This window comes from Corvus cornix, chromosome 1 (genome assembly GCF_000738735.6).
Source record: "Corvus cornix cornix isolate S_Up_H32 chromosome 1, ASM73873v5, whole genome shotgun sequence".
Classification (NCBI taxonomy): Eukaryota; Metazoa; Chordata; class Aves; order Passeriformes; family Corvidae; genus Corvus; species Corvus cornix.
The window spans coordinates 29,546,866-29,568,299 of NC_046332.1; the positions used below are offsets into that span (position 1 = coordinate 29,546,866).

The 21,434-nt window shown below is 45.1% G+C and overlaps 3 protein-coding genes across 6 annotated transcripts in view; 1 reads left to right on the forward strand and 2 right to left on the reverse strand.

Moving 5' to 3' along the window:
• Positions 1-5,792, reverse strand: part of TULP3 (TUB like protein 3) — a 32,376-nt gene extending 26,584 nt beyond the window's left edge. For both annotated transcript variants that reach the window (XM_039561263.1, XM_039561257.1), the window contains exon 1: positions 5,687-5,792. In XM_039561263.1, coding sequence (XP_039417197.1) covers positions 5,687-5,727 — 41 coding nt within the window. In that variant the 5' untranslated portion in view covers positions 5,728-5,792. The remainder of the gene's footprint in view (positions 1-5,686) is intronic.
• A 220-nt stretch (positions 5,793-6,012) lies between these two features.
• RHNO1 (RAD9-HUS1-RAD1 interacting nuclear orphan 1) lies at positions 6,013-10,760 on the reverse strand. Its single transcript, XM_010400938.4, has 3 exons — positions 10,489-10,760; positions 8,989-9,257; positions 6,013-6,807 (listed from the first exon to the last, which is right to left on the reverse strand). Exons 2-3 carry the CDS (start codon positions 9,154-9,156, stop codon positions 6,157-6,159), a joined length of 819 nt encoding a protein of 272 aa, XP_010399240.2. The 5' UTR covers positions 9,157-9,257; positions 10,489-10,760; the 3' UTR covers positions 6,013-6,156.
• Positions 10,761-10,884: 124 nt separating this feature from the next.
• Positions 10,885-21,434, forward strand: FOXM1 (forkhead box M1). 3 transcript variants are annotated; one of them, XM_039564452.1, is made up of 9 exons: positions 10,885-10,972; positions 12,387-12,983; positions 14,672-14,820; positions 15,035-15,247; positions 15,654-15,782; positions 16,387-16,431; positions 17,367-17,433; positions 17,864-18,045; positions 19,230-21,434. In XM_039564452.1, exons 2-9 carry the CDS (start codon positions 12,434-12,436, stop codon positions 20,280-20,282), a joined length of 2,388 nt encoding a protein of 795 aa, XP_039420386.1. In that variant the 5' UTR covers positions 10,885-10,972; positions 12,387-12,433; the 3' UTR covers positions 20,283-21,434. The 3 variants fall into 3 exon arrangements, with proteins under 3 accessions (XP_039420386.1, XP_039420401.1, XP_039420393.1); XM_039564467.1 differs by lacking the exon at positions 10,885-10,972 and adding an exon at positions 11,042-11,122; XM_039564459.1 differs by lacking the exon at positions 10,885-10,972 and adding an exon at positions 11,072-11,134.

The window sequence follows — 21,434 nt, forward strand, 5'->3', positions numbered from 1 at the left end:
AAGCTGAATTATGGTTAAACAAAGAATAAAGCATATGCTGCTTGTTGAGATTCATTTTTCAGAAATTGATTCAGATTGTCTTGCTGGACAACAAGTTTACGATGAGCCGGCAATTCACCCTCTTAAGGCCAACAGCACCCTGGCCTGCATTAGGGACAGCCCTGTCAGCAGGTTGAGGGAGGTGACACCACCCCTCTTCTGGTGAAGCCACACATGAGGTGCTGTGTCCAGTTCTGGGCTCCTGGGAGCAAGAAAGATATGGATATACTGCAGCAAAACCATCAAAGGCCCACAAAGGCGATTAAGGGACCAGAGTATCTTTTACATGAGGTGAGGCTGAGAGAACTGGGCCTGGAGAAGTGAAGACTCAGGAGGTAACTTATCCATGTGTATAAATACCTGATGGAAGGGTGTAAAGCAAATAAAGCCAGCAGTACTTACTGACAGGGCAAGAGGTGATGGACACAAACATGAAAATCTACCCAGCATCAAGAAAAAGTTTTCCTGACAAAGCAGTCAAACACTGGAACAGGTTGCTCAGGAAGATTGTAGAGTCTCCATCTTTGGAGATACTCAAAACACAACTGGACATCATTCTGTGCAATCTGCTCCAGCCAACCCTGCTTAAGCAGTGGGGTTGCTCGAGATCATCTCAAGAAGCCCCTTCCAGCGTCTGTGATTGTGTCTGGTTGGGTTCTAGAGATCACAAGTTTAGATCTCGAGTCTGAGAGCACAACTAGATGACAATAAAGAATACAGACTGTTACAAGAAACTGCAACAGGAATAAAAGCATGATGAAAAGGTTACATACTGAGCTCAGAACTATTTTGACTACTGTATTGCTTAGCGTTTTACACACCATTCAAAAAGTGACTTAACAAGTACCAAAGAGTAGCTCCTCTTACTTGGAACAAGGGAACAGAAAGTTGGAACGTGGAAGATAAATCAGCACTCTCTGAACAGAAGCTAGTATGACTTCTACTCGGACCATAAAGAAGAGTGCAAACAAAAGCCTGTGTCATTCTCTGCTACACTTCACTGGGAGATCAGAAAGGAGATTCTTGTTTTCCTTAGCCAGAAGTCTCAAATAAATTCATTTCTGCAAACCTAAAGCAAAAGGAGTATTCTTCTCCTGAAAGGAAGGCCAAGAGAAGGCAGAAATCCACACAAGCCATTAACCATCAAAGCCATCGATGCTGGGAGGGTGGCACAGAGGATTACAACCATAAGAATACACACACAAACTTATCTTTAAGTGTGTACCAAACAGGGGGTTTCAACTGGGTTTTTACTATAATTCTTTCAAGAAAAGGCCTCTGTCAGGCATATTCCTTCAAGAGTTCACAGCTGGTGACTCCATGACTCAGGACTTTTCAGCTCCTAATCACCACTGCAACTGCAGAGCAGTGTGCTTCAGGCTTTTTCAGGTGAACCTAATGAAACCGAGGTTTCTGCTATGGAAAAGAAAGAGAAATTTATTCCACAAGCAGAATCTCCCCTTTCTATTTAATGTTCTCTCAAACACCTCTGCCCAATAAAAGAGGAAAGCAAGATCCCGAGGGGGTTGGAATTCTGTCTCCTGTGATCTTCTGTTTGTGAATTACTAAACCTTGCCTGTCACTTTTGTTGATGTTGTACCCCATTACAACATGAAACCAGTGAAGTGTAGAGCAGCCACTACTCTCTCCTAGCAACAAAGTCAGCAGTTAAATAGAACATGCTATGCTTAACCCAGACCAGGTAACAAAACTCAAAGTTCCCTGAAAACCAGTGCATCACACTTATAAATTACACACATATGAATTACTCATCTTATAGTATTTCAAAGTAAAAATAGGGAAAGGAACATTAAATTTTCTGAACTGACACACTAGAACTGATTGTGGACCTTTATTCCCAGTCCAGTTTTTTAATTTCAGAAAAATTGAAAGGGAAAGCCATTAAAGAGAAACAGCAAAATGTCATTTTGATCTCAAACTAGGTGACTCGACAAGATATCACCGCTAGATTTTAGTTCTTGCTCTTTTTTCGCCTCAGATACCACATGAGAATGCAAAGTCAGAAAGGAACATAGAAGCACCTAGACTCCTATAGCAAGAACACAGGCAGTTAAGAGTTCAAACATCCCACAGAATATGTTTTAAAGAGCACTAAGAGTTGGCATAAATGTTCTTGCAGTAGTCTAAGGCAACATCTCCAGGCGTTATCAGCAAATCCACTTAAAAGACAATTCATCCCACGACCCCAGTTGCAACACAGTTTTATTTTGGAGATCACTCAGCTGTGCCTCAGTGACAAAACAAGTCTGGAGCTATCCCAATGCAAGGCTGGTTGCAGGAAGTTTTCACACATACAAAGCCATAATTATGTTAAGTCAGCGCATTTGTCCCTCCTACAAAAGCCACACCAACAGTGATTTAAAAAAAAAAAAAAAAAAGCAGAAGAGAAAAATAATGGCTCTCTATAAAAAAATGGGTCCCCATTAACCTAAATTCTAGACGATCAGAGATGGGAAAAGAACTTACTAGAAACTAAAGAGATAATTCAAACAAGGTTCAACTATAAGATACCTCTTTGCAATTGCTGTTACCAAGTGAATCTCAAATTGTATCTGAAAATTTTAGTCACACGTTGCCTTTTCTCGTGCCACTGCTGTCTACATCACAGGAAGTGAGGTGACTCCTTCATTCACATTAACAGCAGCAGCATCGAATTGCAAAAGGTTTTCTTTTCGCTTGAATCTGTACTCCGAGGAGTACGTATCAACGACACTTATAAAATATTTACAGGTTTATCTCACTTCAGATTTCTTCATTATAATGTTTAGAGCTGGAAGGGGTGAAGCAAACAGGATATTAAGCCAATTCTCTTTCATCTAAGGATAAGATTTGCAGAATTTTAAGTCCTGGAATTTAACAAATGTTTGTAATTTTAAGATGGTCACTGGCAGCTAAATAAAAATACCCAAGGACTAACAGAGATGCTGAGAGGCTTTCAAAAGGAATTTTAAACTTCTGTCTTCCCTGGTTTACAAGTATAGCTAAAATAATTAGCAAAATATTTTGTCTTTTTTCTCCTCAAAATCATAATTATGGTGCATCTATACAAAACACTCAAGCCCAACAGGCACAGGAGATTCCTGACAACCTCAACTACACTTAGGTTTTTAAAATGTGGAAAGGGCTTTTGGCTGGACAACAATAATACTTTTGAAACTAGTTTTCAACTTTTCTTAATCCATGGGCTCTTAATATTTTGAAAATGGAGCTTATTGGCAACAGGCTGTTTTTCTTCATTAACCTCTGGAGACACTGAGGAAGCATCCCAGAGTTCCTGAGTTCACAAACTGAAAGCCACTAACTGATACATCCCAAGGAAGCACCAAAATGATGGCAGGACTGCCATACTTGACATCCAGTTTTGTAGTGTCTGTAGATCTCAGTCAAGATTTTCACCTCCTGAAAATTATGTTCTTTTTACATGACATCTGCAAGTCAGCAGCTGAAGCACATTTGGAATGCAGCATGTGGGAAGCTTTAAGTATTCCTGTATCCTGTGTAATTAGTGTGCAAAAGCGCAAAGTCCATTGGTCTCCAAGATTCTAAAATACATACTACCATAAGAAACAAATTTCCTCCAGACTATTTTAAAAGCTTACAATAATTTAGAATTACTTTTGTCTGAATGTTTCTACTGTATTCAACATTCATAATTTCATGCTAAGTCTCCAAATAAGAGAGACGGTATAGCACTTATCAAAACAACGAAATAGCACTATCAAGCTCACAGTTTTCTAAAACATTAAGACAGTTATGCCATGTCTACCTGAAAGTCAAACTTTAAAATGAAGTTGAGCAATTTCAGTTGCAGCCACCTCCAATGGAAGAAACTCTAATACAACACCGTATTTGCAAGACTCAGCCTGTAGATGGCCTAAATCCAAGACCTCTGCTGTCTATCCATCATCATGTATCGCACAGCACACTTACAAAACAATATGCATTAATTTTTGACTGGTAATATTCACCTCTGTCCATCAGAAATAAAATACTTTCAATATCTTTACGTGTGTTTTTCACATTGCTCAATAGCAAAGGCATTCCAGCCCTGGGGGAAAAGAATGACAAAAAAAAAAAAAAAATGCTGCCAACCAGTTCTCAGGTACAGCTTTGTTAAGCTTTACCCGTAGTATCTTCATTGCCATGAAGTGCCAGTTATTATGTATCACATTTACTTTTCCTATAAAATCCACTGTTTGGACAACTGACAATTATTTCACCAAACAAGAGTTCTAGTAACCAGATTAGTGACTTCTGGATAATTTTACTATTTTCATCTCAGAAAAAGAAGAACCTTCCTAAGAATACAGACATTTGGCTTCCTCAAATGTATTACAGTGCTGATGAATACTCCAAGTTCAGAGTCAGACTCCTAAAAATAACAAGCCTTACAGATCTATTTTAAAACAATGTACTTTTCTTTAGGCTCATGTATTCCAGTTTTCTTACTTTAACCATAGGGACTAAGAAAGCTAAAGAAATGGATGTTTCTTTAATAAACCGGGATGAGAGGGAAGCTGCTATCACATGAACTGCCATGATTGATAGCCTGTTTCTGTGGGGCACCCATAAAAGTACACAAGACAAGTTTCTTAGCAGAAAGAAATTATGCCCGTAGAATTGTTATCAGAAAAGCAGCATTATTTCCTGTACTGTCAACTCTGTCAAACTTAAACGTCTACTGTGCAGGGAAATTTACATGTATCTGGACATAATTTCCTTAAAAATTGTTTCCAGAACTGCTAGACAACCCAAGGTCTTTCAAGTCTGAATAAAGAAGTAATCTAATGTTCCAAAGCATACTGGGTGGACCCAAGCAATTACAGGACTCTTTCTAACTCCTTTGATGCTTTACGTCCTCAAATTACCAAATGTAATAACGTATGTAATAAATAAATACTGTTTCCCTTCTACACTGTGTTCATTATAATTCAAGTTTAGATTCTCTCCTTACTCGCTTTACTTCTCCCTATCCAAACATCAGAGGCACAAAAGATAGGTTTTCCTGAGTTTTTTTGCAATCACGCTAATTCTGCCAAACCCTGTTTTCTCTGCTTGCCTGTATACTCACATTAATTTTAAATAATTTCTATTTTGAGCTACTTAAGTGCCACCAGCATAAAGTCTTTCCAAAACCTCTTCTCCATAGTTCACAGCTGTTCTCCCTATTACATCAGTTGAGTTCCCTTAGGTTATTCCTCCTTTTTTCTTGCAAAGGCACACCGAGAGCGGTGTAGATATATACCCAGAGAGCTTCATTAGGAGGAGCAGAGGCTGAACTACACCGCGAAAACGCTTCACAGCAGCGCCTAGAAATCAAGAGTGGACCGAGACACCACAAAACCGGTTTAATCTACAAGTATTTAGATGATGCACGCCAACGCTGAGGAGTGAAGCACATAAAACACACCCGCGCATAAAAGAGCAGCACGGCTGTCGCCCGCCTGCGGGACGCGGGTGTTACCGAGGCAGCACCGACCCGCGTGGCCGCTGCCGTGCGGCTCCGCCCGCCCGGGCCCCGCTGCGGCCGCTCATCCCAGCATCGGGCGCTGCTACAACGCGAGGCAGCCCCTGCCCAGGCCGTTTTGCTCCCGCGGACGCCGCCGCCGCCCCGAGCCCCCCTCACCTGTGGGCGGCGGGACAGCCCGGTCCCCCCGCTCCGTCCATCGCGGCCCCGCCGTTGCTATGGGCCCCCGCCTGCCGCTGCCCTTAGCAACGGCGCGCGGCACTGAGGCGCGCCGCCATTGGCCGGGGTCGCGAGCACGCCGCCCGCCGATTGGCCGCGGCGCCGCGCACGCGCACCGGAACACAACGGCCGCCCGCCGTCGCTCCCCTGGGGAGCTGCCCGCCGGGAGCGGGGAACGGGCCTGGCGAGAACTACGTGGGGCACAAAGCCCTTTCCATAGACACTTCCCCAGGGAGCACCGCTACAAAAGACCCCCCCCCGCCGTCAAGACCCTCCCCCGCGGTTTCACGGAGGCTCTGCCAGGCGCAGTAGCGGGCCTAGCTAAAATCACGTCTCCTGTTCAGCCCCCGAAGCGACATCGTCTGTTCGGGCGTGTCCTTGCACGCAGCAGAGCGGCTGCTCCCGCCAGGTCAGGCGTGGGCCTGTCTCCTCGAGAGCTCGATGTTTGCTTTCACCAGAATATCAGCAGCGCTCAGTTTCCCTTGCTGCCGCAGGTACTTCATTATGTGAGGCCGCCGTCTCCAGGTGACCTTTATTCCATACTCGTGCTCGGGAGTATCAGTGACCAGTACTGCTGCCGACTCCCGTCTCCCACAGGGCTCAATACCAAACGCCAGCTCTTTTTCTGGATGCCAGGCGTGACTACTTTGTGACAGAGTGTTGCTGCATCTCCCATTCCTTGGGGAAGGAGCCTGTGCAGCCTCTGCATCTGGTGGACTAAGGACTTCTTGCTCCACAGGCTGGGGAGCAGGCTCTCCACAGTTATCTGGACTCTTCACCTCGATGCTGGCGTTTGCTGCTGTCCCTTTCTTAGGCTGGTTGTGAGAGCATTGTGCATTCTTTCTCAGGCGATTTGGATCATCCAACTGAGGTACTGCATGTCCTGATGGATTCTCAAAAGTTAAAGGAGGAAATCTGCAGGCTACAGCTCCTCGACAAGCTCCTCCTGCATGAAATGAACTGTGGTTGGCATCATGATTATAGGGCTTGTGAGGACCACGATGCTTCTTCTGGCATGCTTTCAACACCACTGACTTAGTTGTGTCAAATTGTGGGCACACCTGAAGGGAAAGACATAATAATAAATAAAAACCCAACCCTTTCCTCCAGACAAGTAATGCCTACCTGATTCTACTTCCCCACCATTTTTCACTGTGTTCATTGGGTAATCTGTTCTGCAGCGAAGCAAATGAGTCACTAACAAAGTTATCTACTATGCAAGAGATACCTCTGAGCTTCAACATCGTGTTCTGCCACTCTTCTCTGGAAAGTCGTTGGGGTGCAAGTGAGCTATTCTCTAGCAACTCATAAAGAACTCAAGATTTGGGTTTTAAAGGAAATCTAAGTGGTGTCTACTCCTGGAACCCCTGCAGATTTAAGAAAGTTCAGAATGGATCCTTCTTCTTTCTGTGTCTTAGCATAATTCAAATAGATTCAATGAACTAAATCCTCAGCCTCCCTAAAGAAGTAGAGGCTGAACTGAGAGAGCAGCATGAAATGATTAAAGAATGTCCACTTAGCTCAATCCCCTTAGATTATATTAATATGGTGTTCAAAATCTTCCCAAAACAGCTTTGTTTCAAAACATAGTTAATTTCTGCATTCTGGAGTAACAGATCACCCCAAACCCACTTCTACAATCAACTTTCTGTAATAGAGATGGTCCAAGCTCAACAGTCTGTATTTCTTTGAATGATTCTGGACTCTTACTCAAACCCTGGAAATCCTTTTATTACAATGTTCTTTGTCTTCCTGGTTATCAACAAAAGAGTCAGACTCCATTTCAGATTCCAATTTGCTTTTCCCAAGAGCAGACCAAACTCAGTTCTTGCTTTGGTAACTATAGATCTCCTTCAGCATTCCTAAGTTACTACCTAGTTCCTCAAAAAACTGAGTACAATTTAACTAAGGATGGCAATTGGCTGCTGTCAGCTGACCTGTTTGAATGCAAAGCCTTTGTGCAGGAAAAGAGAAGTGATTCTGTAATAACTGTATCCTGGCACATACCTAACATACTCCCTGGTTTTAAGGATATGGCTTCCTAGCTTCAGAGAACATGTAGGGTAGGTTTTACCTATGTGGGAACCTAGCAGTGGAAAAGGTGTGAAGAGGTTAGATAATGCCAAAAAGAGAGGAGCAGAAAATCAGTTTCCACTGAAGGAAGTTGACAGACACTCTGCAGAGGATGCCTCCAGAAGTTACAAACCTACCACAGTTTCCAAATGGAAAAATATCTAACAGTTTCAGTGCTGGTAGCTTCAAAAAAATTTTAGAATCATTGTATTTTTGGAATCAAAGAGCTACCAGTGTGGATGTTTCCACCTCTTCCAAGCAAAAAGAATGCTTATTCACAGCAGTTATTTTACTTAGTGATTAAGAAACTATAGAGCGAACTGCCTCAAGCATGTGGGGAAAAAAAAAAAAAAGAGGAAAAAATTGAAGATATTCTACTTCAAGGTTAAGACATCACAAAAATACCTCCAGGTCAACAGGGACAAAGGAATGTTTCATGCAGGTTTGAAACCACACTTCCTGAGCTTGCTTTGTGAAGAGCAGAGTCAAGCAGCAATAATGTTTAAACAGAGCTCCCCTAGGTGATGACTGCTGTTGTATAGGAACAGTCTGTCTTTGCTGCAGCTGTTTGCTTTAAAAAAATAAATCTTTACATTACACAACATAAGGAGGATTTTAGGACACTGCAAACAGAAAAGGAACCCATCAGAAGATTGGTATGGAGAGAAACTATTCAAAACACAGAGAATGGAAAAGAGGGCAGGTTAGAACAAATAATTCTGAAATGAAAACCTATGTTCTCTAAATTTAGCAGTGTCAGACTTAAACAATGCACCCAGTACTTTAACATGTAACATTTAGAGTTCAGCAGTTATTTCAAACAGCAAGCCAATAAGAAAAATCTCCCCTAATGTTTATTATGTGCAGGGTTTTCAGTTGCCTAGGAAAACAGTGATTTCCTGATGGGAATTTTTTTTCTAGAAGACAAACAGTCATCAACCAGTACAGACTGCCCACAGTTCATGTCTTCAAATAACCAAGACCTTAGTACTTGTTCTTAGAATGTGAAGCAACTCAAGCACTTATTTATGCTTTAGGCTGATACAGGGAATTCAGGTCTGCACTACTGATTTTCCATATCCAGAACAGGTAACTTTCTGTTAGGACGTTCAGGAGAAACTTGAAACCTGTTGCCGTGAGACGCTGGAGAAAAGATAATTTATACCAACCCAGGCAGCAGAGGTGTTCTGGTCCACAGGTTTTGTAGGCACACGTCTGGGATTCTCGGCCGAATGCAGTGGAGTTTCATAACAATGGATGGGTCCTGCCCGTGGCCTCTCAAGGAAAACCAGCTGTGCCTTCCTGGCCTTGTAGGTACACTTCTTCTTCGGAGGCATCAAAAGGTGTGGTAAAACTACTTAGAAACCTCATGATGCTTGTTGGAGCCAATTGAAGAAAGAAGGAAGCACCCCGAGGAGATGCTAAAGTGCTCTCGAATCTGTAGAAGGCAAACAAATGGATTTGAAGACAGACTTGTTTGGAAATCTCAGATCTAGCCTTTAACAAAGGCAAAACATTTATGCAACAGCACACTGTACACATCTCAAGGCAGATTTTTTCCCAACAGTAGTTCTTGAACCTTTTGTCAGTTTTCAGGTAGATTTAGAAATGCACTGCAGGAATGGGAGCAGCTGACCTCCTGATCCAGCTATATCAAGTCAGCTATCAAAAGAAAAAAAAACCAAAAAAACTTATTTTCTTTTTTTTAATTCACTGTGGTTTGTAATGCCAAGAAGATACTATCGGGCCAATATAATCAGAACTCTTTCCCTTTCTAGTTGCTAACTACTTATACTTTTTAACTTCAAGAAATTTTGGTTTTTTCTTTGTTACAGAACAGAGTTGACATCTCCCTCCTGTATTCTACAGATCTTGCATGATTTGTTTGTTTGACCTAATGGATACGTTTGAATTGAAGTAACATTGTATTTAATTTTCCATTGGAAAACAGATCACAGAATCAATTAGGTTGGAAAAGACCCCTGAGATCAAGTCCAACCTATGGCCGAACACCACCATGGCAGCTAAACCATGGCACTAAGTGCTGCATCCAGTCTTTCCTTAAACACCTTCAGGGACAGTGACTCCACCTCCCTGGGCAGCCCATTCCAATGTCTAATTCCAATGTCTGTCTTCCCGTGAAGAAATTCTTCCTAATGCCCAACCTAAACCTCCCCTGGTGCAGCTTAAGATGATGTGCCTTTATTCCATCACTAGGTGCCTGAGAGAAGAGACCAACCCCCACCTCCCTACAACCTCCTTTCAGGCAATTGTAGAGAGCAATAAGGTCTCCCTTGAGCCTCCTTTTCTCCAGGCTGAACACCCCCAGCTCCCTCAGCTGCTCCTCTTAGGACTTGTGCTCCAGACCAGCTCTGTTGTCCTTCTCTGGACCCACTCCAGCACCTCAATGTCCTTTCTGAAGTGAAGGGCCCGGAACTGGACACAGCACTCAAGTGTCTCACCAGTGCTGATACAGAGGAACGATCACTGCCCTGGTCCTGCTGGCCACACTATTGCTGATACAGGCCAGGATGGTACTGGCCTTCTTGGCCACCTGGGCACAACTAGCTCAATTCACCCAACCTGACTTATCACAGATTAGCACAGACAAGGAAATTTGAGAACATTTTATGAGAAACGTGTGAGACTGCAACAGCCTTACTGCTTACCTAAGTCGCAGCGTGTTCAGTCCCTCCTAGTCCCGTGCAGCCGTGACACACACGTTAAACGGTAAAACTCCGTAGCTCTTTACCAGGAGTCAGCGCAATGCCGGCGGCCCAGGCGCACGGCAGGGCTCCCAGCCACGGGCGGCATGGCTGAAGGACGCTCCCGGCAGTGCCGCAGCCGGGCGGGAGCGGCTCTCCCGGGACGGGGACGGAGCGGGCGGGACAACGCGATCCCAGCAGCGGCCCCTGCTCCGTCCCGTCCGCGCATCCGTATCCCCCGCGGCCGCCGCCGATTGGCCCGGCCCGCCTCGGCCCCGCCCCCCCACGCCGATTGGCCCGGCCCGCTGGCCCCGCCCCGCCGCCGCTCACTGGCGCAGGCCGGCACGTGACCAGGCCAGCGCTGCGCCGGGCGCCAAATTCAAACCGGGGCCGCTCTGGGAGCGCCGGGCCCGCCGCGCTCCATCGGCCCTGCCCGGCCGGGCAGCTGGTGAGTCGCGACCTGCGCCCATCCCGCTCCTCCAGGATCTCCCCACATGGGTCGGCACCCCTCGGAGGGCCGCGCTAGGGCATCGGGCGGCCGGGAGAGGGAAGCGCCTAGGCCCAGCCCGGCCCGGGGCACAGGGCCCCGCGGGAGCAGGTGAACTTGCTGGTGAGCGCGGCAGCGGAGCGGCTGCAGTGGGTGAAGAAGGAGCTGGGAGCCCTTTGGCGCTGCCCTCCTTGTCCCCTCGGGGCTGCGCGTACACAGCGGTGCCCCCGGGCCTGTACGGGTGGTAGCAGCTCGAGGCGTCCTTGGGAAGTGACGCGCTCCTGCAGGGAACGCAGCCTTTTGGAGGCTGGCTGAGGATTCCTCTTTTGCCGCTGTCTTACCGGGACCTCTCCTTGAGGGGGTGGAGCAGAGCGCAAAGGGCCATGCGTGTGCCGGGTGCCAGAACCCGCGTGGAATGATCGCAGGGCTGTCTGCTCCCGGTACATAGGACATCGGCTCAGCTTGCTATCTGCTGGACACTGCTTTGTATCAATACAGGGGATTCTTACTGAAAATTTTCTCGTTTGCTTGCTGACCCCGTCAAATCTAGCAATGCAAAAGGCCTCTTTTTTTGGTATTTGTTTCTATTCTGCTTGCCATCTCTAATGATAAACAGTAAGTACAATTTGTATATTGTTCTGGTATAGTTTGCTGAAAGACACAGGCTCCACCGAATTCCTGATGGCATTATTAGCAGTATTCTCACAGCATCTTACCCTGCAAACAGTATCTCTGAATTTTATTTCCTCTGCTTCCAACTTTATAGTCTCAATCACCTGTTGTCCAAAAGTTTGGCATTTAATTGTATGCTGCCTGATGATGAATTTACCTGGTTCTTGACAAACCTGCCGAAGGAATGAGCAGCACATTTACTTTATGTCTGTTTTAAAGCACCTTATTTCTGCTGCATTTATTGTGTGCCTTTGTAGTGTGCAGGATAATATCTGCTTCCCAGATCTTAAACCACCTGCAAATTCCCTTTTCATGCAGGTTGTGTAATCTGCTGCTTACAGCAATCAGCACTGCTATTTCTATGTTCTACCTTCCCTCCCCTCCAGCTTGTTGGCTGATGCTGGTCATAAGTCACATTATAGCTAAGTCTTTCTGTAAAGCACATACACACTTTGCTCATTATTATGTACTTTATGATGGAAATTAGCTACTCTGCAAATCTCTCTCCTGTCCTGCTTACATAAGGTGTGGGTAAAGGAGGTACAGTATGATTTTTCAGTAGCCTTGTCAGCCTTATTAAATGCTTTCAATTTTATTTTCCTTTTGTGTTTTTAGTTTTGTAGCGACTGCTGAGAATGTGTGCTCTGTGGGAGGCCTTGAGATGATTTGCTGCCCCCTTTATGTTGTACCTTTTGTTTTGCAGGATTTGTTCCTCTCCCTTTCAATGGAGAGTGACAGTATAGATCCATAATGAGGACCAGCCCTCGCAGGCCCTTAATTCTCAAAAGACGGAAACTGACCCTCCCACAGAAGGATGAATCCAGTACTTCAGCACGAGATGAGAACAGAGGTCAGGATGAAAAGACTCCTAAGCAGGAGCACAGGCAGGAAGATCAACACAACAGACAACCCAGAGACAAAAGGGACTGTGGCCTGCAGAAATTCCCAGCAGGAATAAGGATAATTGACCATCCTACAATGCCCAACACGCAGGTGGTGGCCATCCCTACAAATGCTGATATCCAGAGCATCATAGAGGCATTGACAGCAAAAGGAAAAGAGTGTGGCAACAATGGACCTAACAAGTTCATTCTCATTAGCGGTGGGGGCACATCCCGTTCAGCAGGTCCAGCACCATCACAGCATCTCCCATCAGAGAAGAAAGCCAGTGCAGCAATCAAGGCTGCAGATGGTCAAGAAAGAGAGAAGAATGTTGCACAGACACCTGGTCTTGCAGGCAGTACAGCACTCTGGCATTCAGGAGTTGATCCTCTGATTGGACAGGAACAGGAGAGCAACAGTATGTAGCCTTTGCCTGGTTTTTTGTTGGTTTTTTTTTCTTTGTCCTGACAGACAAAGAGATGTGAAATGGGCCAATGCAGCACTTGCATCTTGGTATGCAGTAATTATTAATATTTTGTTAATTGCAAAATAGCTATGGATTTGATTCTAATAATCTACATAGCTTTGCATATGTAGTGAAATCTGAAGAATTATAGAGGATATATTTTTTGGTGGAAGACATCTGAGATTCTGACTTAGGTCTTGTGTTACATCTTTCAGTTCTTGAAGTACTAGATCAACATTGTCCTGTTTTGGTTGGCAGCAATAGTCTGGTTTGAGTGTTTGTTTTTAAGGCTGAAGCTCTTTTCAGAAACTGGGCAACTACGCATGAAATCAGGAATTCAAGGTGAATTCTTTCCACAATATTAGTATTGCAATACCATCTTTTAGAAGTGCGACTGGTTCCTTCCTTTTGACAGCTCAGATGAAGGGGTAGCAGGGCTACTTGTGAGTAAGCAGAGTTATGATGAGGGGAAGGCTGTGGCTGTAGCCTACCTGGACTTCAGTAAAGCCTTTGACACAGTCTCCCATAGCATTATTCTGGAAAAGCTGGCAGCCCATGGCTTGGTCAGGTGCACTCTTCACTGGGTTAAAACTGGCTGGATGGCTGGGCCCAGAGAGTGGTGCTGAATGGTGCTGCATCCAGTTGGTGACTGGTCACTGGTGGGGTTCCCCAGGGCTCAGGGGCAAGTCCTGTTTAATATCTATAATCAATGATCTGGATGAGGGGATCAAGGACACGCAAGTTCACAGATGACACCAAGTTGGTTGGGAGTGTTGATCTGCTGGAGGGCAGGACAGCTCTGCAGAAGGATCTTGACAGGCTGGATTGATGGGTCAAGGCCAGTTGCGTGAATTATGTGAAAGACCAGGTGCTGGGTCCTGCACTTGCATTGCAATGACCCCAGGCAGTGCTACAAGCCGGGGAAAGAATGTCTGGAAAACTGCCCAGCAGGAAAGGACCTGGGAGTGTTGGTTAACAGCAGCTGAACATGAGCCAGTGTGTGCCCAGGTGCCCAGGCCAGTGGCATCCTGGCCTGGATCAGCAGTACTGTGGCCAGCAGGACTAGAGCAGTGATTGTTCCTCTGTACTCAGCACTGGTGAGGCCACACCTTGAGTTCTGTGTCCAGTTTTGGGCCACTCACAACAGGAAAGACATTGAGGTGCTGGAGCATGTCCAGAAAAGGACAACGGAGCTGGTGAAGGGTCTGGAACACAGGGCTGATGAGGAAGAGCTGAGGGAGCTGGGGGTGTTCAACCAGGAGAAAAGGAGGCTCAGGGGGGACCTTATCACTCTCTACAACTGCCTGAAAGGAGGCTGTAGGGCAGTGGGGGTTGGCTTCTTCTCCTAGGCAACAAATGACAGGACAAGAGAGCATAGCCTCAAGCTGTGCCAAGTGAGGTTCATGATGGACATGAAGAATTTCTTCCCTAAAAGCGTTGTCAAGCATTGGAACAGACTGCCCAGGGAGGTTTGGAGTCACCATCCCTAGAGGTGTTCAAGAAACAACTAAATGCTGCACTCAGTGCCATGGTCTAGTTGACAAGGTGGTGTTTGGCCACAGGTTGGACTCGATGGCCTTGGAGGTCTTTTTTAACCTAAATGATTCTGTGGTTATTATGTGGGCTTGTTATCCCAACAGGCAGTGGCGAGACAATGAGCTCCGTGTTGGACAACAGTCTCACTAACATCCAGTGGCTGGGGAAGATGAGATCCGATGGACTAAATCCCTCTTCTGTGAAGGAAGACACAGAGAAAGAGAATCAGATGCCTCTGCAGGAAAGAGTCAAGGTAAGTAGGAGAATACAAGAATGTGTGCTAAAACTTTTGATAAGGAAGTAATCTACGTGGATCAGAAGACTTGCAAGAATTGGGCATCACTATTTCTATGTAACCTGAGTCTGGCCTTTACTGATTTGAATAGCAGAACCAGGAGGATCCAGGGATGTTCCATGGGCCTTCTTGTCAGCTTCGTGAACATTCATATATCACTCCTGTCTTTCAGACTGAAGAAGAAGCTGCTGCTGCTATTCCTACTGCTGCTGCCTCCTCCTCATGGCAGGATTCAGTGTCAGAACGACCTCCTTACTCCTACATGGCCATGATCCAGTTTGCCATCAACAGCACTGAGAAGAAGCGCATGACCCTGAAGGACATCTATACCTGGATTGAGGATCATTTCCCTTATTTTAAACATGTAGCTAAGCCAGGTTGGAAGGTAACAAGCAGGCCCTCAAGTTGCTGTGGGTGATGTCACATGCCTTCTGGATCAAAATGAAAAGTTATTCCCCAGCCTGCAGAGCAAAATGGAAGCTCATTTAAACATTCCACCCCAAATACACTCAGTCCAGATGTTCACTGTACCACTTCTTGCATCCCTTGTCTCATCCTACTTAAACAAGATGATGGGATGTTTGATCACTGGAGCAAGGATAGGGATCTCAAGAGTAAATAGAATAAGAGACATGACAGGGTTGGCTGGGTATGCTGTGAATATGAAAGTTCAGTATTGTCTGCACTTTGGAAAGTAATCCCTCTGCTAGGGCAGCCATGTTTGAGGTAGGCCTTGCTGTGCTGATAACAAAACTACTGCTTTTCAACCTCCCCCACCGCTTTTTCCCCAGAACTCCATTCGGCACAACCTGTCTCTTCACGATATGTTTGTCCGTGAGACGTCTGCTAATGGTAAAATCTCCTTCTGGACTATTCACCCTGATGCAAACCGTTGCTTAACATTGGACCAAGTATTTAAGGTGAGTTGCCTCGTGCAAAAAAAATAGGACAGGCTATCCAGTTTCTAAATGCCACACTAGCTTGATGCACCTTATTTTAACTGTAAGGTCGAGCTGCTTTGACATCAGCCTTTTTGTAGAAGCTGGTTTCAGTCACTTCACTTGACAAATAGATAAGCTCTGCATTTGAAAGAAAAGGTGCTGTGGCTGTGTGTTTGACCTGGAGCTTCTGTGGGATGTGTTTATTCTTCAGGTTCTGTGCCAAATGTAGTTGTCAGCTTGTTCAACTTCTTTCCATGGGCCTGATTCAAATTCCTAATGAGAAGCTTTCCACTGAGGCCAGCCAGGTGTTCCTATGCTGTTTGATAAGCGTATCCTATGCTATCAGTCACAGGATGGAATTGTCCTAGCCCAGCTAGGTATTTTAGGAAGTACCAATTTGTCAGAGAAATAGAGCTTGGGGGTCTGGTATAGGTGTGTTTATACTCTTGTGCTTTTTGCAGTGGTGGGTAGAATTAACTTTTGTTTGCTCAGATTGTACAATTTTAAAATGTCCCATTTGTCCCCCTCTTTGGTTGATAACTTCATCTTAATTTTTTTCCCTCTCAATACCTTCTGCCACCAGCCGCTGGACTTGGGGTCACCAACATCGCCTGAGTGCTCTGAATCAGTAAGAATTACCCTCTGGCTCGGGGCTTGATCTTCCATTCTCTTCTTGCCAGTCACTGAAGGAAAGGACAAGAGGCTTGGGGAGGGGGACTGGGTTGCTGCTGAATCTACTCATACAGCTCCATGCACACCCTTTGTGGGGAGAGGGGTCTAGCCAAATGTCAACTGCCTTCAGATGGTACAGTCTCTCTAGCTGGTAGAGCTGGACAGCTTTGAGCAACTTGGAAGTCTGCTGCTGAAGTAGGCTGCAAAGGACACCAATAGGCTTCAGAGAACAACCCCAAACAGATTTCTGGTAAAATCATCTCCATAACAACAGTCCAAATCTGTTCTGGGGCTCAGATCCAGAGAGGATACGATCTCTCTGTGCTCCTTTTTCATTTTGGAACCCACTGCATTGTGGCTCTTGGAAGGATGAACCTGTAGGCTGTCGCTCTTGCACTCAGCAGTTTTAACAGTGACGGATTTGCAAGCATCCAGTCAAATGTTTTTCTGACACAGCTACAACCCTGGCCTTCTTTCCATCTGCTCAGAATTCTGATCCCACTGTTGCCTGTGCTATTCCATTTGAACACCTCCCTGGTCTGTGGTTTGTATAGACATCCAATATACAATAAAGCCATCCTATTCATTGTTCCTCAGGCACTGAGGATGCTGAAACCAGGTCACTTCTCAGTAGAGTCTGCAGCTGGAACAGATCTGTCATGTTGTCTCTTTTCCTACACAGCTTTTGGTGGGCAGCTGGCTTTGGGATGGCATGGCTGAAAACCAGCAAGTGGCACAGACCTAGAGCCAGCCTGAGTGCTGGGTGCTAACAACTGCTCTCTCTGCATTAGAGCAGCACAGTTCCCAGTGAGGCAGCAGAATAAATGTGGATTCTTTTCTTTTAATCTTTCTTTTCTCCTTCTCCTCTTACTTATTTCACAATGACTCCAGCAACAAAAGAGTCGTCTTCCAGATCCCCTGAAGAACATGGGAAGCAAAAGTGAACCCCAGAATTCACGTAAGTGTCTACATCAGTCTAGACCACAGAGAACCAATCCAATAAATCTGGGGTACTCTTGCAGATTCCTTTAGGAATACAAGTGGAATGTGTTATCCCAGTTTGCCAGCTTTTATGCTCCTTACTGTTAGGTTTGAAATGGAAAGCAGTATTGTTGTGTCTGAGAGGGTGAGATGGTGGAAATTGGGCACTCAAATGGAGTAAGAGCCCCAACTTGAGGGGTAGGCTCTGCATGAAAGATTATTTATTTGCTTGTTCGTGAGGCTTCTGGCTTGGTATTTGTATCCTTAAAATTAACAGAGAAGGCAAGTGATCTGAGCAAATGTTTGTTTTGGGGTGTCTAGAAGGACTTTCTGTAAGGTGCCTGGTTTCAAGAGGTAGCAGTAGAGGACAGGCAAGAGGCCAGTGAGTCCATTCTTTTCCCTTCCAGGCCGAAAGATGAAGCCTTTGCTTCCTCGTGTCAACTCCTACCTGGTTCCGATCCAGTTTCCTTTGAGTCAGCCTCTTGTCTTGCAGCCTTCTATGAAGGTTCCTCTGTCCATGGCACAGGGAGCTTCCCTTAACAGCTCGGAGACTTTGCAGAGCAATAAGCGCGTGCGCATTGCTCCAAAGGTTGGTTTCTTGATTTCTGAGGAGCTTTGAGGGGGGTTGCGTGGTTCTCTTTTTTTTTCCCTTTGTTTTTTTCTTTTTTTTTGGAGGGTGGGTGAGGAGGGAGCTAGGGAGGGTGTGGGGAATTTTTTTAGGGAGGGTGATTTAGTCTGGATTTTTTGTTTACTTTTTTTTCCTATCTCTCTTGCCTTCAATGGACTTTTTCTTTGTATGGTTGCTTTGTGCATCTTTACTAGGTGCTCTAAAACTCCAAGCTCCTATTAAGGAACTAGCCAGTGATAATTCTTGCTGTCCTTCACTGTCTCTAGGCTGACTACTACCTACTAGTTTATTTGCTCTAAGGATGTTTCTGTAATTCACTAGAGGAGGGGACTCTATGGCTTGGTCAAGACAATTTTTCTCTACTGCTCGGATGTGAAGAAAGAAGAATGGGAGGAATGGCTTTGTTCTGACCCTAAAACATTCATATTTTTTATAGTTCTATAGACATGTAACAATAAGGAACTTCTGAAAGAGTATGTATTTCATGTAATCTCTTCCCAGAGGATTTCCTATCTGCTGTTTGCTAATTCTGTGAAGTTCCCAGTTATTCTGGGCTCAAGAAAAACAGTTCTTAAACAGATCTTTTTCTTGGCATCTCACTGACTGCTCTTGTATGCTTAGACATTGTAAAGCTGTAGCTTCTTCTGTCCTGTCTAACCATAATCCTATTTTCCTTTGAATGCCTGCTGCTTTATGTTCTCTCCAGCTATGATTGATCTTTCTCCTGTGCTCTTTTTCTTTTGATAACCTCATTTTTTTTTCTCTTCCTTTTCCTTGGTTTCTGGGAAAGCTGTCCTCATTAATTTTGTTATTCCCATTTAGATAATGTAAGAAGAAATCAAAGGGGTTATATTTTTTCCAGAAATATTCAGCTCTCCTTCTGCCTGCACTCCTAGAAGTTCCTCAGAGCAGGAGTGCTCTGGAGGGTATGACTTTCAGACACTTAGAATCCTTTCCATGTGATCTTTAGGCTTCTTTCTATCAACTTCGCAGAGATCAGTCTTGGTCTGTTATGGTTACTGCTTCCTCTTACTCTTTCTGCTGACCTTAAACGCCAGTCTTTCTTTTCTTTCCACTGTTGTTTGGATTTTTGGGTAGGTTAAAGCCTTGCTTACTGACTGCATGTCACCTCTGTTTCATTGTAGATGTCACTGTCTGCAGAAGAGTCACCCTCCTTACCCACGGCTGCTGTCAAGGAGGAAGGTCAAAGTGACGAAGGTTTATTTTCCCCAACCCATTCCGTACAGCACAACAGCTCACAGCCTGGTGAGGAATTGTCTTCTTTCCCTGAGGGTGCCTGTATAAAGGAGGAAGAAGGCTCTCAGCTGGGTGATTGGCTGTCCCCATTTGCCTCAACCGTAACAGTCAAGGAAGAGCCAAGCTTGTTCCTCCCAGACTCATCCACAAAGGAGAGGAAACAATTCACCACACTGAAGTCCCCATCTAAGGCAGTTTCTGACTCTTTAGTTATAAAGAGGAGGGAAAGGCGGGAAGTGGGCAGATCCAGAAGGAAACAACACCTAGCACTGCCTTGTTCAGAAGAACCTGTCCTTGTTTTGCCAGAAAGCAGCGGCTTTGACCCTTTCCGGTTAGGGGCAGACCGTCCCTTCCCGCAGGAAAACCAGCCCCTTGAGAAGGTATCGCAGCTCAGCTGCTCACAGGGAGAAGAGGGGGCCTTTAAAACACCAGTCAAGGACATGTTCAGCAAATTGCCGGTTTCTTCCACTCCCAGCAAAGTCTCAGCCACTACTACCCCATCACTAGAGGGCCTTGACCCCTGGAAGTCTGCTTCCTTAGCCAAGGGAAGTCATGAGCTGGACTTCAGTCCAGTGAAAACCCTTCAGCTGCCATTCACACCCCTCCAGGACAACCAGGACTTGCTGGGTTTTAACAGCACACCCCTTAAAAATCCTCTCTTTGATTCTCCTCGGGAACTGCTCAATACAGAATCCAGTGACATGGTCCATGTGCCCCTCACGAGCTCTCCAGCGTTTATTCGTGACGCTTCCAAGCAATCCTCTGTTGAACTGACAGCCTCTGGCTTTACTGAAAACCGGTCACTCATGGAGGGCCTTATCCTGGACACCATGAATGACAGTCTCAGCAAAATCCTTCTAGATATCAGCTTTCCTGGTCTTGAGGATGAAAATTTAGGAACAGATATTAGTTGGTCTCAGCTCATACCTGAACTGAAATGAACTGGCCTGAGGACTGAATGTGACTTGTTCTGATGTTACAGAAAGCACTCTACTCTTCTGAGATTCATTCATGTAATCTAAGACAACTGATTTTGACTAATTCCTACATCCATGGGAACAGAGAGCATTATTGACTCCTGCTAAGCTGGGAGACAGGCCCATCAGCTGCTATGAGCTTTCTTTATAAGATGCTGTAGACCTTGAGTGGAACAAGACGGTAGAACTTCTCTAACCTTGTGCTGGAGATAGCCTCTCTCCAGGGATTCTTGTCATGAGAACATCTAGGTAGGCCCTGAGTGGCATTTGCTACTCAAGGTACCAGAGGAAATGAACACACTCCTCAGCACAATAGGAAAGAGCCTGGGAACCTCCTCCTAGCTCTGTCCTAATCTGCCTTTACTTTGTTCCTCTATTACTTAGTATCTTCTGTCTAGTGTTAATGGCTGTAAATACTGTACATTCCTTAAATTAGCCCTTAATTATAATAATAATTTTATTATTGTAGGGTCATGGGAATATTTGGCCTGGTAAGGGCTTGACCTAGAGTGTGTTGTCCATGTGTTCACATCTCTTGTATTCTTCTACCCTAGTTGAAAGCCCAATTTTCTTTTTTTTTTTTTTTTTTTTTTTTTTTTTTACTTCAAAACCACATTGGTCTAGGTTGTTCTGAAGGTCACTGGGGCAAAGACCTGAAAAATTGCCAATATGTGACCGAAGTGAAACTGAAAGAGGTTATCTGGATTGCATCATAAAATCTTAGTTTGGCTTCTTTTTCCCAGGCTGGAATGGAGAAGAGCTTTCCACCAAGCCATATAGCTCTTCTGATTCCAGAGGTCTGTTATGTACCTAGAGGACTAGGTAGAGACACTGTTGCAGTAAGATGGACCTCTATTGAATGGTTAAAGCTGCCCTCATTTACAGACAGCAGTTGAAGATGTAAAAAAGAACCTATAAAGGGAATACTGATGTTTCCTCTGAAACGTGACCTCTGGAAATACAATGTATGTATCTCTTGGTGCAATAAAACACCTCAGAATGCTCTGGAGCTTCTGTCATAGGAGATATTGCCATGGCAAAGATCTGATCCTTCTGCTTGCAGACAAATGGTGACTCCTGTATCTACATACTCAATAAAGCTTCTGTGGGAACACA